The sequence below is a fragment of the Polypterus senegalus genome, chromosome 3 (genome assembly GCF_016835505.1).
Source record: "Polypterus senegalus isolate Bchr_013 chromosome 3, ASM1683550v1, whole genome shotgun sequence".
In the NCBI taxonomy this organism is placed as follows: Eukaryota; Metazoa; Chordata; class Cladistia; order Polypteriformes; family Polypteridae; genus Polypterus; species Polypterus senegalus.
Genome location: NC_053156.1, coordinates 65,666,873 through 65,682,975, shown reverse-complemented (window position 1 = coordinate 65,682,975; position 16,103 = coordinate 65,666,873). Strand labels below are relative to the sequence as shown.

Below are 16,103 nucleotides of genomic sequence, written 5' to 3'. Positions count from 1 at the left end.
GCAACTGAAAATCATAATCAGTAGTTTGTATGGCCCCCACATGCTTGTATGCATGCCTGACAATGTTAGGGCATGCTCCTAATGAGATGACGGATGGTGTCCTGGGCGATCTCCACCAGATCTGGACCAGGGCATCACTGAGCTCCTTGACAGTATGAGGTGCAACCTGGTGACGTAGGATGGACCGAAACATAATGTCCCAGAGGTGTTCTGTTGGACTTGGGTCAGGCGAACATGTGGGCCAGCCAATGGTATCAATTCCTTCATCCTCCAGGAACTGCCTGCATACTCTTCCCACATGAGGCCAGGCATTGTTGTGCACCAGAAGGAACCCAGGACTCACTGCATCAGCATATGCTCTGACAATGGGTCCAAGGATTACACCCAGATACCTAATGGCAGTCAAGGTGTCATTGTTTAGCTTGTAGATGTCTGTACGTCCCTCCATGGAGATGCCTCCTCAGACCATCACTGACCAACCACCAAACCGGTCATGCTGAATGATGTTACAGGCAGCATAACATTCTCCACATCTTCTCCATCCAGACCTTTTGATGTCTGTCACATGTGCTCAGGTTGAACCTACTCTCATATGTGAAAAGCGCAGGGTGTCAGTGGTGGACCTGCCAATTGTGCTATTCTATGGCAAACGCCAATCGAGCTCCACGGTGCCGGGCAGTGAGCACAGGGCCCGCTAGAGGATGTTGGGCCCTCAGGCCAGCCTCATGAAGTCTGTTTCTGATTGTTTGGTCAGAGACATTCACACCAGTGGCCTGATGGAGGTCATTTTGTAGGTCTCTGGTAGTGCTCATTCGGTTCCTCCTTGCCCAAAGGAGCAGATACCAGTCCTGCTGATGGATTAAGGAGCTTCTACGGCCCTGTCCAACTCTCCTAGAGTAACTGTCTGTCTCCTGGAATCTCCTCCATGCCCTTGGGACTGTGCTGGGAGACACAGCAAACCTTCTGGCAATGGTATGTATTGATGTGCTATCCTGGAGAAGTTGGACTTCCTGTGCAACCTCTGTCGTGTCCAGGTATCGCCTCATACTTCCAGTAGTGACACTGACCGCAGCCAAACGCAAAACTAGTGAAAAAAGTCAGAAAAGATGAGGAGGGAAACATGTCAGTGGCCGTCACCTGTTAAACCATTCCTGTTTTGGGGGTCATCTCATTGTAGCCCCTCTAGTGTATCTGTTGTTAATTTCGTTAACACACACCTCATTAGCTGATCTCAGGATGACTTTCATACGAGTGACATGCACACCAAAATTAAGTTGCTATTGAAGTGAGTGTATACTGTGTGTAAATGTTGGATGGTTTTCTCCTTTTCTTTAACTTTATGATGAGAAATGAATGCATGTGTCCAAAGTCCGACTTAAAATAAAAGGCACCATACAACAATAATTGAATTGAATGGAGTTTCATAATGTTTGACCAGCACAAAGTGAAAAAAGAGGCAGAGATTAATATAATTACAACAAATATTAGCCAGATACTGTGCAATACATGAAAGCAACTGTGAAAGGCACTGCACAAAGTAATGATTAAAAAAGGAACGAATGGTCTGTCCTAGTTATTGCTGTGACAACATTACTGATGTTAGTGGGCAATCCTTCTGTGGTAGAGTAGCCATGCTTACCAGTGTGGGCAGGTAAAAGCTCTTCTACCTTCACGGGGGCGCTTGTAGTATCTCACTTGGCTCTTGGGTGTAAAAATAGGACATAATGACCCAGTGGAATGAGTTTCAAGATCATCTGATACAAATATCATCTTAGTTCTGGTTTTACGATTTTTTCATAAAATATGGGAACTCAATTGCATTTAAGAATAGATCCTGAAGAAAGAAAAAACTGAAACCTTAGTTGTTGGAAGTGTAAAAAATTAAAGTCTTAGAAATAAACTTTATCACTTTGAGAGTACAAGTCAGATTAAAGTAAAGAATAAGTGAAGAAGTAAAGAATTTAGATGTTATTATGAACTCAGACCTAAACCTCAAATTGCAGAATAACCAAATGAATAGGACTGAATTTTTTTTATTTAACAAATATTGCAAAAGTTAGACCTCCTTTAACATCACAAGATGTTGTTTTTAGTGACTAGATTACTGTAATACACTTCTAAGTGGATTGCCTAAAAAAGACAATAATCGGTTGCCATTAGCTCAAAATACAGAAACAAAAATTTTAACCAGGAATAGAAAATCTGAGCACTTTTCACCAGTCTTAGCATCATTAAGTTGTTATCTGTTCTCTTTAGCATTAATTTTAAAAAATCTTTAATTTTATATATAGCTCGGAATAATCTTAGCCTTCCTTATATTTTGTAGTCCCTGTCCCCTTATTAACCCAATTGTAATCTTAGGTATTCTAATATATGCCTGCTTCTTATTCCAAGAGCTAAGGAGAAACAAAGTGGTGATTCGGTGCTTTATGTTTATGCACTAAAAATCTAGAATGCTTTACCAACAGAGGCTAACTAACACTGTGGAGAATTAAAAAAAATATATAATATTAATACTGGCTTTTTCATACCTCCAAATTAATTACAGTATACATGTACTGGAAATGTGTATACTTTATTGAATTGCAATCATTAACTTCAACTATTCCCTGTTTTCTCTTCTTGTGATGGTGTTTTGCCATTTGATCCAAGTATTCTGCGACCACCTGTGATTCTGGAATAAATGTGGACCCTCCAGCTGTTGGTGAGATCCACTGCATTGAAGCTTCCAGGATAAAGCTTGAAAACAATAATAAATTGCTTTAGCAAATTTAGGTTTTAAAGAATGCCCAGTGAGGGCTGGGCAGCATTTTGGTCTTGGAACCCCTCACAAGTTTATTTTCACCAGCATCTCACCATCTGGAGTTTTTATTTTCCTGTCCTCCTTGGCCATCTGACCATAGCATCAGGTTGATTGTAATCTTTAGAGATGTAAAATTAATTTAATCCATAATTAAGGACTCTAGTTGTTAATCTTTAAGTAAGTGCAGATTGATTTATTCTTATTTATTGTTTTTGGTGTTTTATTTATTCATCCATATATTTTTTATCCCTAATTGTTTCATTTTACTTACAATTTTTTTCTTTAACATTTTGTAAAGCACTTTGAGCTACATGTTCTGTATGAAACATTTTATTGTTCTTCTTCTTCAAGACCCTCTGCTCATTAAAGACCCAAAAGTGTTATCTTGTCTGCATTTAGAGAAATGGCGTGATGCTTCTTCACGTATGGAGAAACACCACAGCTCACTAGGTACCATCTCCTAATTATCTTGGGTAAAGGTCATAAAGGCAAATAAATAAAAAAATAGTATTAAAAAGGATGAGTGGCACAGTAGTTAGCATCAGTGATCCAGCGTTCTGGGTTCACCTGTCATGCCGATGTATCGTATATTTGTTCTGTCCATTTGTATGTGTGTTACTTCTCTGGGCACTCTGGTTTCTCTCCCACATCCCACAGCTATGCAGGTTTATTTAAGTGGTTATTCTTAAGGAGTCTCATGTTAGTTTGTGTGTCTTGTCATAGACAAGCACAGCTTCCAAGGTTTTTGAGACTGGAATCTGTCCCAGCAACATTAGGAATACTAGTATAGGATGCCATGCTACTACTGGTATTGCTACTTCTAATAATAGTAAAAATAGTAATAATAATAATAGCTATCATTCTACTAACAAACTGTTCTTAATCGAACTCAGGCCTGCATCAGGTGCAAATCAGAAATTGACTTTGGATGGCACTGATAAAATAATAATGATATAATAAAAAGATTAGGAAATTGATAGTTGAATAATAATAGCATAATTTTCTATATGAGTGTAAAATCCTGTCAATTTTTCTAGAAAACTCATCTATCATTTGAGACGTTCTGCTCTTTCAGCTAGCTAAAGATCTTCAAGTTCATGCATGGTCTTTGAGGAAAACTCCATTAAATGGCTGATTTCCTTGTAATGTTGTAAAGATACCTGTATTTAACTAAAGGAATGTAGCGACTCATTTTAGACTATAGGATTTTTCTGAGAAACTTTTCTCAGTATGCTTCTGTTTCTCAGGAGTAATTACAGATTTAATTTGGTAGACGATATAAGTTTAATTCTGGTTTTGACCACAGTTTCCTTTGATTTCAAGGAGGCTTATTTTTAAGATCTGATGCCTGCCTCCACTTCCTCTCATTGTTATGCTCTATGAAGAACACTAATGTGGCTGGGTCTTTTGGCAGGTGGTGCTCACATTGCAACATGTCTTTCTATCCCTGAGATCTTTATGCTGTAGCAAAATGCCACCATGCTATCTACGGCTTCTGCTGATCTTGCTGGTCCTGCATGCAGGTGAGTGAGACAAAAACCGAAAATCTACTGCTTGTATAACACTCCTAATAAAGGAGAACATACTCTTGTCTGCAGAATAAAAACACTTTGGAAGTATGTGTTGCTTTAAATAATGGTGGCTGCAGAATTGTGTTTTAATTTTCACGTCTGACTCTGTCGGAGATCTGCAAGTGTTTCAGCTGTAAAAGTTGCTTTATGGAATGACGGGCTGTGTTCATATAAGGTAGCTTGGAATGGAGTTTGCTGTCACATAGTGCAGCGCATCTCAACCTTTAAGTATTTGCGACCCGAGTTTTCATAACAGTTTTAATCGCTCCCCCCTAATGTTTTTTTGAAACCCTAATAAAATGTATTCCTATATTTTTTGCTGCCGATACACCGCTACAATTTTTATTATACCTACTTAACATTTATTGACATTTGTCTAACTCTAGATTTATTTTTCTAGTATCAGAATGTAGTTTAAGTTAATTCGTTTTGGTTTCAATAGATGTATTTTTCATATTTTTGATTCTTGTTTTCTTTTTTTCACATCTTCGCACCCCCTTTTTTGTTACTTCGGGGGGCGCGCCCCACAGGCTGAGAACTGCCGACATAATGTTATAAACATGAAGTGAAAGATGTTAAAAGGATTCCAAAAAGCATTATATTTTTATGTGGGGCACTGGTTATTATATTTCTAGATGACACAATATTTTAGTATATTAACAGATTAACCTAAATACAAGGTATGTATGAGGTGTTCAAAACAATATTTAATGTCAGTAAGAGGTATGAATTATAATATCAAGGGAGCTGAATCTTTTCAGTTTAAAGAGGTGACATGATCAAAGTATTAAAAATGATGAAGGCAAATAATACAGTGGATTACAGCTCTTGTATGTATGTATGTATGGAAAACTTTAAATAGTAGAAAGTTTTTCTTTACAGAAAAAAAACAGACACGTGGAATAAATTTGTCAAGTAGTGTTAAAGAGAGGATGCCTTTGGGTCTTTCAAGAACTCAATGCATTGTTATTTTGGAGAATCAAGATGAATACAATTGGTGAGCTTGCTGAGTGGAGTGACCTGTTCTTGACACAATTGCTTTAACGTTAAAATGTAATGATGTTGTAATTGAAGTGTATTGCGTATCAATCAGGCATTTTCATCAATAAGCCTTATTGGACTTGCCGTTGTACATATCCGGAAAGACTACAGAAGAAAACAGAAGGTTCAATAATTTATTTAATTTTAATCTGTTGAATATACTTTGTAGTTTCATGAGGATAAAGGACTGTATCTCTGATGGATGTGAGCAACACTGGAGCACCACTAGGAACAATCCTGTCTCCTTTTCTGTTGAACCATCAGGTCATGTCACTTGCAGTAATTCTCAGATGATTCTGCACTTACAGACTGTATTGATAAAGGGGATGAAACAGAGTATAGGAGTCAGTGGAAGAACCTTCTTGGTGCAGAAACAATTGTCTGCAACTTAACATCAGTAGAGCCAAGGACCTGATCATTTACTTTCACACTTCTAATCTAATCTAATCTAATCTAATCTAATCTAATCTAATCTAATCTAATCCAATCTAATCTTTTGATGGTAGATTAAATCAAGATTAAATGTAAGAAGTTTATTTTCATGTGTATAAAGAATAAGGAGATTCTTACTTTCATGTCTGCCATAGGCAATCGATAATAGTACAAAGCAACAAAATGAATATTTAATACAACATTACATGAGAGACATAAATGACAGTCAACAGTTGAGTAGCTGTGTGTTTTTTTCCATTTACTTTGCATTTACTCATGACTCAGCTGGCCTACTTCAAAAGTTTATAAATTATACTTCACAGAGCACCTTAAAAAATAATCCACACATTTTTTGAGAACCCACACTATGCTTATGTAAAAAAAATATTAGGAGTTATTTCTAAGCTTATCTTTGAATATTTTTAACATGAAAATATGATTAATTAATTTATAGGGTCTGTTTTCTGTTTTGACTCATTAACTTTCATTAGATTTTTTAAACTTTTATTATTTTACTATTCTGTTGATTTGTTTTCAAGGGTGCCACCATTTTCTGCATGTGTTTACATGAGCATCTACATTTTGTGTTTCTCGATTTCATTGGGGCCGCCATTTTGTGTATTTGGCTTCTGTGGTGCTGCAGGGTTGCAATGAATGCAATACACAGGCCACTTGTGACACTTGGCCTTGTGGTAACCGTATTTAGACATTTGTCCACACTGACCAAAGCCTGAACTTTAAATATTTAAGGGAAAGCAAGAGCCATTTGTATAAAAACATGTAAATGCCTGTATTGATGTATAAGTATTAGTTGATTAGCCATGCCTTTGTATACAATAAGTATGTGCTGCATTAGTCTGTCCTGCTTCTAGCTTTAATTTGGTAAATGGGGGTTGGGTCAGATGATTGCTGCCAAGCAGGATGTGGGGCAACAGTATTTTGATTGGTTTAGTTGGATGTAGGTTTAAAATAAACGCAGTGATATTTTTGCAAATATGTTTGACAAGTTTGATAAGTTTATTATGTTCTTTAATTTACCTGTGTTTTATAATAAAGTTCTTTAAATTATATGAAAGAAGTTACTAGTAGTTTAATGCATCAGAAATCCTCAGTCCTGCTTAAAGTGGCACTTAATAGGGAATTGCGCTCTAGGTAAGATCTAATGAAAGACTAAGACTTATTTTTAATCAAACAAACTGTCTTTCATACAAGAACCATAGACACATGGAATAAATGACCAAGTAGTGTGTTAGAGAGTAGGACTTTATGGACCTTCATGTGAATAGGATTGGCAAGCTTGCTGGGCTGAGTGGCCTGTACTCAATAAAATTGTTCTAATGTTCAGTCAAATAATTTAAAAAAAAGTTTTTTTTCTAATTCATTTTGGTTTTGCTAGCTAACTTTGCGGAGTAATCTTATAATTTTAGTGTTTGGACCTTACTACTCTTTAGTAAATCTGTTCAATAGGGTTAATCTTACAGCTTATTTGAACTGGATAGCTTCAATTAAACTTGGCAGTGTCCCTGCAATTCAGCAGGCAAACCTCATTAAACATTTATGATATACTTTTAATTTATTAACATATAATTTCAAGTATAATCAAGCAATAAATAATGTATCCTGTGTACATAATACACAATATGTTTACATATTTAAAGTTCATTTACATGGCTTTTTATATTGTTACTTGACTGAAGCCTTTACATAAAGCAATAATGCTTGATATAAAATTGGTTACATTTGTTTTGTTTTTCAAACCAGAGCACAGACAGGTCAAGTGACTTGCTTATGGGTCACACAGTGGAGTAACGGAATTATCTTACGATCTTACAACCTCAGGAACAGAAGTCCAAAGTCTTAACCACTATGCTGTAAACTCAAAAGTGTCAAGCGGCCTAAAATTTTCTAAACAATGTATTACTTTATTGAAGTGGATTACACAGATCAGCCACAAAATTAAAACCATTAGCCTAATATTGTGTAGGTCAACCTAATGCTGCCAAAACAGCGCTGACCATTTGAGGCATGGACTCCACATGACCTCTGAAGGTGTTTTGTGGTATCTGGCACCAAGACGTTAGCAGCAGATCCTAAGTCCTGGACTTGTTTTTCCAGCACATCCCACAGATGCTTATATAGATTGAGATCTGGATAATCTGAAGGCCAAGTCAATTCCCGAACAATTCCTACAGTGTGGCAGGTCATATTATCCTGCTGAAAGAGGCTACTGCCATCACAGGATAACATAGCCATGAAGGATGTATGGCTTGCACTAATCTTTAGGTAGGTGATATGTGTCAAAGTAACATCCACCTGAATGCCAGGACCAAAAATTTCCCAGCAGAATATTGACCAAAGCATCACATTGCCTATTTTGGCTTGCCTTCTTCCCATAGTGCTTCCTACTACCATCTTTTCTCCAAGTAAACGAAATACATGCACCCTGAAGTCCACATGATCTAAAAGGAAACCTGATTCATCAGACCAGGCCACTTTATTCCATTGCTCTATGGTCCAGATCTGATGCTTAAGTGTCTATTGTAAGCGCTTTCAGCAGAAGACGAGGTCAGCATGGGCACTCTGACTGGTCTGCAGCTATGCAACCCCAAACACAGCAAGCTACAATGCACTGTGTGTTCTGACTCCTTTTTCTCATGGAAAAAGTGTAAGTTATTCAGCAATTTTTGTTACAATAGCTTTTCTGTGCAATCTAACCACAGAAGAAGATCTGAATAAGTCGTCTAGCCATCATTATTTGACCATTGTCAAAATCACTCAGACCTTTACACTTGCCCATTTTTTCTGGTTCCAACACATCACCTTCAAGAACTGACTGTTTGCTTGACAGAAGCCATTGTAACAAGGTAATCAGTGTTATTCATTTCACCTGTCAGGGTTTTAATGTCATGGCTGATTGGTGTAAGTTATCCCACACTACGTATTCACCTATCTGGCCACCTAGTAGGTTCAGAAGAAGCTGGTCCATCTCCTGATTTCTTTATTTATTGTATTAATTTTATTAATGTTTAAAGAAAAATTAATTGTGTTTAGTTAATTTGATATATTTTTACTATTATTATGTGTAGTCATTAGCACTGTCGAGTCTGATGTTCCGCATTCTATTTTGCTGCCTGTATGAAGTTTTTTATGCTCACCTGAATGGATTTCTTTTCATATCCCTAGGGATGCGAATATTAGGCTGATTGGTGTTTTCAAACTGTCCCATTGAGGGTGTATATGATATTAAACCTTGAGATGAAGTGGCACCTCATCCATGGTTGGTTCTTATCTTTCTTTCAAGTACTGACGGGATATGCTGCATCCATCTCACCACTGAACAGGATTAAATGAGTTTAGGAGAATGTTTATATTATCTACCTAAGTGATTAGTCATAATGGCATCTCCTGTGTTCACCAAAAGATCAAAGAAAAAGAAAAGAAAAAAAATAGTATGTTATGAGAAAAGGCATTTTAAACACAGTATTAAGTGTTTTCTGACATGTGATGAGACAAACCCTAATCTTAATCATAACCCTTAACTGAATTTTCCCATGAGATTAATGATGTTTATCTAATCTAATCTAATCTAGAATGTTTAACTCCTTGTGTTTATGACACCAAAGTATACTGAACAGGTTAGTGTGCATAGAGATCTTACACCTCTATGTACTGGTCAAATCCCATTACAGCGAATACAGAAGTAACAAAAATTTCAGAAAAATGAACACTTTTTGTTGACCCAGACAAACGTTCATACAACATCATGTTTAACAGCTTTCATTTTAACAAAATGGAAATCTCTTTATAACAAACATTTTTTCAACCAAAAATGAAGATAATAATGTAATGCAAAAACACTTAATGTCAAGCCTATAATTTGGCTGAGTCTCAGGAACCTTTTTCGTTTTAGACAAAAATAAAAGTAACAGTCTGTTTCAAAATTTCTAGTCTCAGTGAGGCTTTGCATCATACAGGTGTAGCTGAATTCTGAGTCAGTTCTACATTGAGTTTAGTTGTGTCGTTTGCAGATACTGTACTGTTCGACTTTCAGCGCTTCTCAAAGTTTTGTTTGCGATGAACAAAAAAAGTGAGAAACAGCATCAGTTCATGCCAAAAAAAAAAAGTTACATCTAATGTCTCATTTTTAAATAAAGCAGTTTAAGAGTCACTGTTGTTTTTTATACAGGCATTGTAAATCTTGGGTCACTGAGTTGCATGAGAGACAGGAAAGTGAGTCCAGGTTTCCAAGGAAAATACAGGTACTTTATTACTGTATAGAGAAGGGATGTACAGTCTCAAGATTTCATTCAAAATAGGAGCTGTTAAAAGCATCCTGCTTTAGCTTCCATCTTCAGATTAGAAGAACACCAGCAGCTCGGAATAACCGCTGTGGCAGACCAGGATAGTGTGAGGAACAGCAGGTCAAAGGCTGGTGTCAAATGTTTACTGTTTACCAGACACAGCAGAGCAGCTATGGAGCTATTCTTGTGGCTCTGCCATTAGAGATGTAGAATCATTGATGACCCATATTCGTTATAACGAAATGTCTTTTACAACAAAATATTTTTATTATATCAAAGTTATAATTTACCAATTCAGGGAAGTGGAGGGTCTTGTCCCAGGCATGATGAAACAGGATGTGAATGTTCTTCAGGTCATCCATGGGAAACTCTATACTTTACCCTGTTACAAAACACAATGTGTCTCTAAGGATTATTGTGAGAGTAGAAGACCAGGAGATGTGGGAAGGGAAGGTAAATGGTCAAAACTGTGTGATCAAAAATATCCAGGCAACAAGCTATTATGGGCAATACGTTAATGAAAAATCAAAGGCAAAACAAAAATCAAAAACCAGCACAACCATAATGCTAAGGTCTACCTAAAAATAAGCTAACTAATGCTAAAACGTCTCAAGTATTTTTTATCCCCCATGGGATGATGCACAATTAAATACCACCTCATGAAATACATATCAGCAATGGATTCCTCATAAGTCAAAACCACAAAATAGAGAAAAATAAATGAATAACACTACACATCAGAGAAGGTGGAACAGAGCTGTTTAAAGTGAATGATGATTGGTTAAAGGTGTTTTTTTTTTTATAAAAACAAACTAGCTATACATGTGTTATTCTAGCTGTCATTTTGTACAGTCCATGCTGAAAGTGTGGCTAGGTTGTCTATTCTTGGCCCACGGTGTAGCCTTATTAGTCGTGTTCATGTCAAAATGGTTACTCCAAGATGGCACAAAGTGGTAACATATCTACATGTACCACTGAATGGAAAGTTATGAACATGGTATCACAAATACATTTATTGGCTAAGCCAAGCCCTACTACATTATGTTGAAAACCTTAAACTTATGCTAATTTGTGCTAACGCAGTGTATCTTTAAAGAAATTGTGACAATATTAAGTGCCTTTGCAGTACATCAAAAAAACTGTCAACTGTTGTTTTAAATGTCCAAAAAAAGTTGTCAGTGATCTCTACTTTATTATAAAGGGCTATTATCAGCTGAAAACATTTCAGATTTAATCTATCTAATTTATCTGATTTGATTTATCTAATTTACACAGTACATCATATCTCATTCCCATTGTTGTTATGAAGCCTCTGACTGAGCAAAATAAATTTGCAAACTAATAATGTAGTAAATGTAATGTTAATGTGCACACAGGGCAAGGCTGTCACCCAGGATTACACTAAAACACGGCTTTAGAAGATAAGGATAATGAATACCCATTCACTTTTAAATAAAGAGTTAAAATTTTAGTCTTGTAGGACATAACATGAAGGAATAGCCAAAATGTGGTCAGTGGAGGTGGGCACATAACAGGCAGAGTGTAATCTGAGGTAGATAAGTATAATACCAGTATAATACCAGGTCTGATGCTATGTAATAGTTTTCATATTAGATTATGGAAGAAGAGGCAAGCTTTATAATCTAATCAAGTTTTCCAATTTAAATACAAAAGACATAGAGCCACATTCACCACATTTGTGTTAAGGGATGAAAGTCACATTTAATTTAAACAGTGTGTGTATCTTAACAGACATACATTCACTATTACATTTCACACAAACAGTATCTTAAACACAATTTTATTGCAATGGAGACATCATCACATTCACTCTTACTCACAAAAAGTTATAAAATGGGTCAGGGAGGAGTCCTGTGACTTATTACTTGGAAAGATTGTACTGAGACACTTGGGTTGGTGGACCTTAATGGAAAATGTTACCTTGTAGCATGGCTAAAAGTAACACCTTGAAAATTTTAAAGTTTAATTTTGTTCCCATTGTGTAATTAGTAATCATAAACATGTATTGGGAAGATTACTGTATTTATCTAAACACTTAGTATGAACTAGTAAATATCCAGAAACATACAATATCCATAGTATAATCAGGATCGAGGGTACCACCAGAATGATAGAGAGAAGTTCTCCTGGGAAAAAGAGAGCCTCACTGATGGAATTGGAGGTCCTGCATATGACAGTGGTGAAGCACAGGGGATAATGGGGGCGGTTTATAGGCAGGGGTAAATGCACATACGAGAGAGTGGGCATTACAGCATAGTTAAAGGCATGAAACACCCACAAAGGGGAAACACAAGGGTAGGGAACAGAAATGTTTGAATGCCAATGAAGCAAAAGGCCAGAGAAAGATGGCAGGAGGTGAGAACAACTTCAGGTTGAGATGGTAAGCAAATGGCCATGACCTTGTAGCCTAGTAGGTGGCAAAGCTGGATTGACTGAGATTTTGTTGTCTCTTTTAGTCAAAAGGCATAGACCTTCCACTGAAACAGATACACAGATAGCCAGTCCAAGCTTTTCAGGAGAAAAAACTGTGAGAAAAGATGTAGTTCAAGAAACAATGCACAAATCAAATCCACAGAGCCCGAAGCACTAACCAGAAATTAAAGTCAAGATGAAATATGCAACAAAGTCAAATACCAAAAGAAATATTAAGATCACATGCAAAAAGTAGAAGTTTTTATCAATCCTTGGACACCAAGGTGACCTTTATACCAGCGTGCCAGTGATGTTATTGTCATGCAGTCCAAATGAATTATTGTTTCCCATGGAAACAGGCAACATGAAATCTTTAACAAAGCAACATCCATCAAGACTGACATTAAAAAATATGAAACTTTTATGTAAACATATCAGACATGGATTTTCTGTGTCTGAAACACCCCCAAAACATGAATAACATAATTTTAAAAACATACAGACAATCCTGGAGAATTTATAGAAACACATGACACACTGGATTCTTGGCCCTTTTCAAGCAACAGAAGGTTCAGAGGTAGATATATACTAGGAACTGCTACAGATCAGGGATGTGCAGATCTGCCCCTGACTCCAAGAGGTATTGAATGGAAGGGTTTTGAATAGAAGTGTCCCCAGGATGGGATATAAAGCCACCTCACTGCCAATGGCTTAATGAGCCTTGAGTCGGGAGGTGAGTTTTGTTAAAGATCAGTTGGTTGGAGGAACAGATGCCAACATCAAGAGAACAATAGAGATAGAAGGTGAGAGAATATAGTGCATGGTGCTACTTTGTTTGGAAACTTGGCAATCTACCCTATAATAAATTCAAATCTTGTATATGAAGGCCCAGAATGGCTGCAGATTTGTTGTATTGTTTGTTTATTTGGTATTTACTTTTGTCCCTTTCCTATGTAACCACTTTATTCATAAATGTACCATTTCTACTTATGTGCCCATATTTTAGATATGGGGGGGCTGCCTGAGTGCCTCCTCTTGTAAAATATATACATTGTGGGTTCAGTAATAAAAGATTGAAGGGCTAAATGGATGCAAATTTCAGGTGGGAAATGTGAACTCAGAGGTCTGCCATTACCTATAATACATAACCACCATTGGTGAAACCTTTCCAGCTTTTAGACTTTCAGGAATAAAATATTACAACAACACGCTACCTTTGTTGACTAAATTTTGAAAAAAATCCCTAGTGTCTAAAGATGATGCCCTTGATTTAAAGTCATTTAAGGTTCAATGGGGGTTGCAGGGCAACCTCATAGATCTAGAGGCCTGGATGAATGCTGGTAGCCCCCTGGGCCTGTGTAGCCTTTTTAAATCAATTTTCCATTTCCCAAAGATGCATGTGGCACATTAATTGCCAGTTCTGTTTTGGCCCAGGGTTAATTGTAAGTGTAGGTGTGTATGTGAGGGTGTATTTCCTGTGACTGGCTGGCATTCCATTCAGTATTGGTTCCTGCTTGCTTTACATCCATTGCTTCTGGGATAGGCAGCAGAGGTTTGTTAACCTGAATTAGATAAACAAAGTTGGGAAATATTAGGTTATGCTAGACAGGCTTTTATTTATTAAAGAACCAGAAAAATGACCATGAAGACTGAAATAGTGCAACTTGCAACTAAAAATAATGCAACTTATAAAGTAGTGTAAGGTTTGTTCTTCATTATCAGACTTTAAGGCTTTCAAATATAAGACCTAGGCATACATAGAGGAACATATTTAAAAAAGAGTAATACAGTAAATTGTATCATTTGCCATTTACAGAGCTATTGAAACACTACCACAAAATATGCTGGAGATAATAATCGTAGTCTTTATGGTAAGCTCATACACAGGTAGGTGATTTCCTGGATGACTATTTAGTTTCTCTTGATCACACACAAAGAAAGCATAAGGTGAGCTTGTGGCCTTTCACATGCAGTACATTCAGTGGTAGTGTGAGTTTTATTTTTAATTTTTATTTATATTGCAAGTGTCTTGACCTTTTCTTTATTTTACTTGAAATAGAGTAGATTTTTACACCTCTGATGTAGAATGCTGCTTCACATGACCCAAAGAGTTAAGGGGAGACTGGTGGTAAAAGTAGGGTAGAAAAAAGGAAGCTTTTTAGGAGATTTGTATTTTAGGATTTGTAAAGTCTACTAGTAATGGAACAGTGACCCCACGCAAACTCTGAAAATAGTTTGATTGAATTTAATTTGCTGTTGTTATCCTCCCTGAATAATGAAATGTATTTTTACTTGATATTCATGGTAATCAAACATCTACAATACATTAAAGACATTAAAGTACAATGACCAGTATGGTTGCCTCAATGCACATCACTGGAAGTTGATGAGGCTTTGAGCTGTGACTGTTTAACTCTTACCAGCCTTCCCAAAAATTAAAGGTGAAGTTGAGCTTTTTTAATAAGAGAATTGGTTCTGAGGGATCCTATGTGATGTTGATCCCTAAGACCTTAAAGTTGTTAATTGTTTCTTTTACTGCCCCATTAATGTCAATCAGTGCAATAACTTCTCCAAGTCTACTGTGGTCAACAATCAGATTTCATTTTTTTGCCAATGTTAACAGATAGACTGTTGTGTTGCCACCATTCAGTAGGCATTTACCCATCTCCCTAGGCGGTTGAGTATGTCTGAAGTAACTGTACATAATACTTTGTAGTAGCATTTATGATTTATGTTTTATCAGTGGAATAAGGATTTAGAGATTTAATGAATCTCTGGGGCGGCACGGTGGCGCAGTGGTAGCGCTGCTGCCTTGCAGTTAGGAGACCCGGGTTCACTTCCCGGGTCCTCCCTGCGTGGAGTTTGCATGTTCTCCCGTGTCTGCGTGGGTTTCCTCCGGGCGCTCCGGTTTCCTCCCACAATCCAAAGATATGCAGGTTAGGTGGATTGGCGATTCTAAATTGGCCCTAGTGTGTGCTTGGTGTGTGGGTGTGTTTGTGTGTGTCCTGCGGTGGGTTGGCATCCTGCCCAGGATTGGTTCCTGCCTTGTGCCCTGTGTTGGCTGGGATTGGCTCCAGCAGACCCCCGTGACCCTGTATTTGGATTCAGCGGGTTAGAAAATGGATGGATGGATGAATCTCTGATACTTTTTTGCATTTTAGATTTATCTTTGATGTTAAAAGTATTTATCTATATTTAAAATGGCCTAAAAAGGAATATTTATTAGCTGCCTGTGACAACTAGAGTGGGTCAGATTTTCTACAAATTAAAAATAAATTAATAGCTACTTGCAGATAAAGTCTTATTGGCATGAATAATAAGAACATGTTTACTTGGGTTAAATTTACCTTCCATGTACACAGTGAATTATGCTCATGATAAGGAAACTTGTCTATTAAGATCTGCTGTTTGCATGACTTTTTTTTTTACGTGCAGTACATATTTTTTATTCCATGCATCCAATATTCTATTTTGCAATCTGCTTATTCAATTCTTATTGAGGTTCACCTATCCCTCATTTGA

General features: G+C 36.9%; 1 protein-coding gene across 3 annotated transcripts in view; it reads left to right on the top strand.

Annotated features, from left to right (window-relative positions):
* The first annotated feature begins 4,192 nt into the window (after positions 1–4,192).
* The window catches only part of si:ch211-196f2.6 (immunoglobulin domain-containing protein), a 53,727-nt gene continuing 41,816 nt past the window's right edge, over positions 4,193–16,103 (top strand). For all 3 annotated transcript variants that reach the window (XR_005632917.1, XR_005632918.1, XM_039747387.1), the window contains exon 1: positions 4,193–4,326. Coding sequence is in view for 1 of the 3 variants with exons in the window: in XM_039747387.1 (XP_039603321.1) it covers positions 4,275–4,326 (52 nt within the window). In the remaining 2 variants the exon portion in view is untranslated. The remainder of the gene's footprint in view (positions 4,327–16,103) is intronic.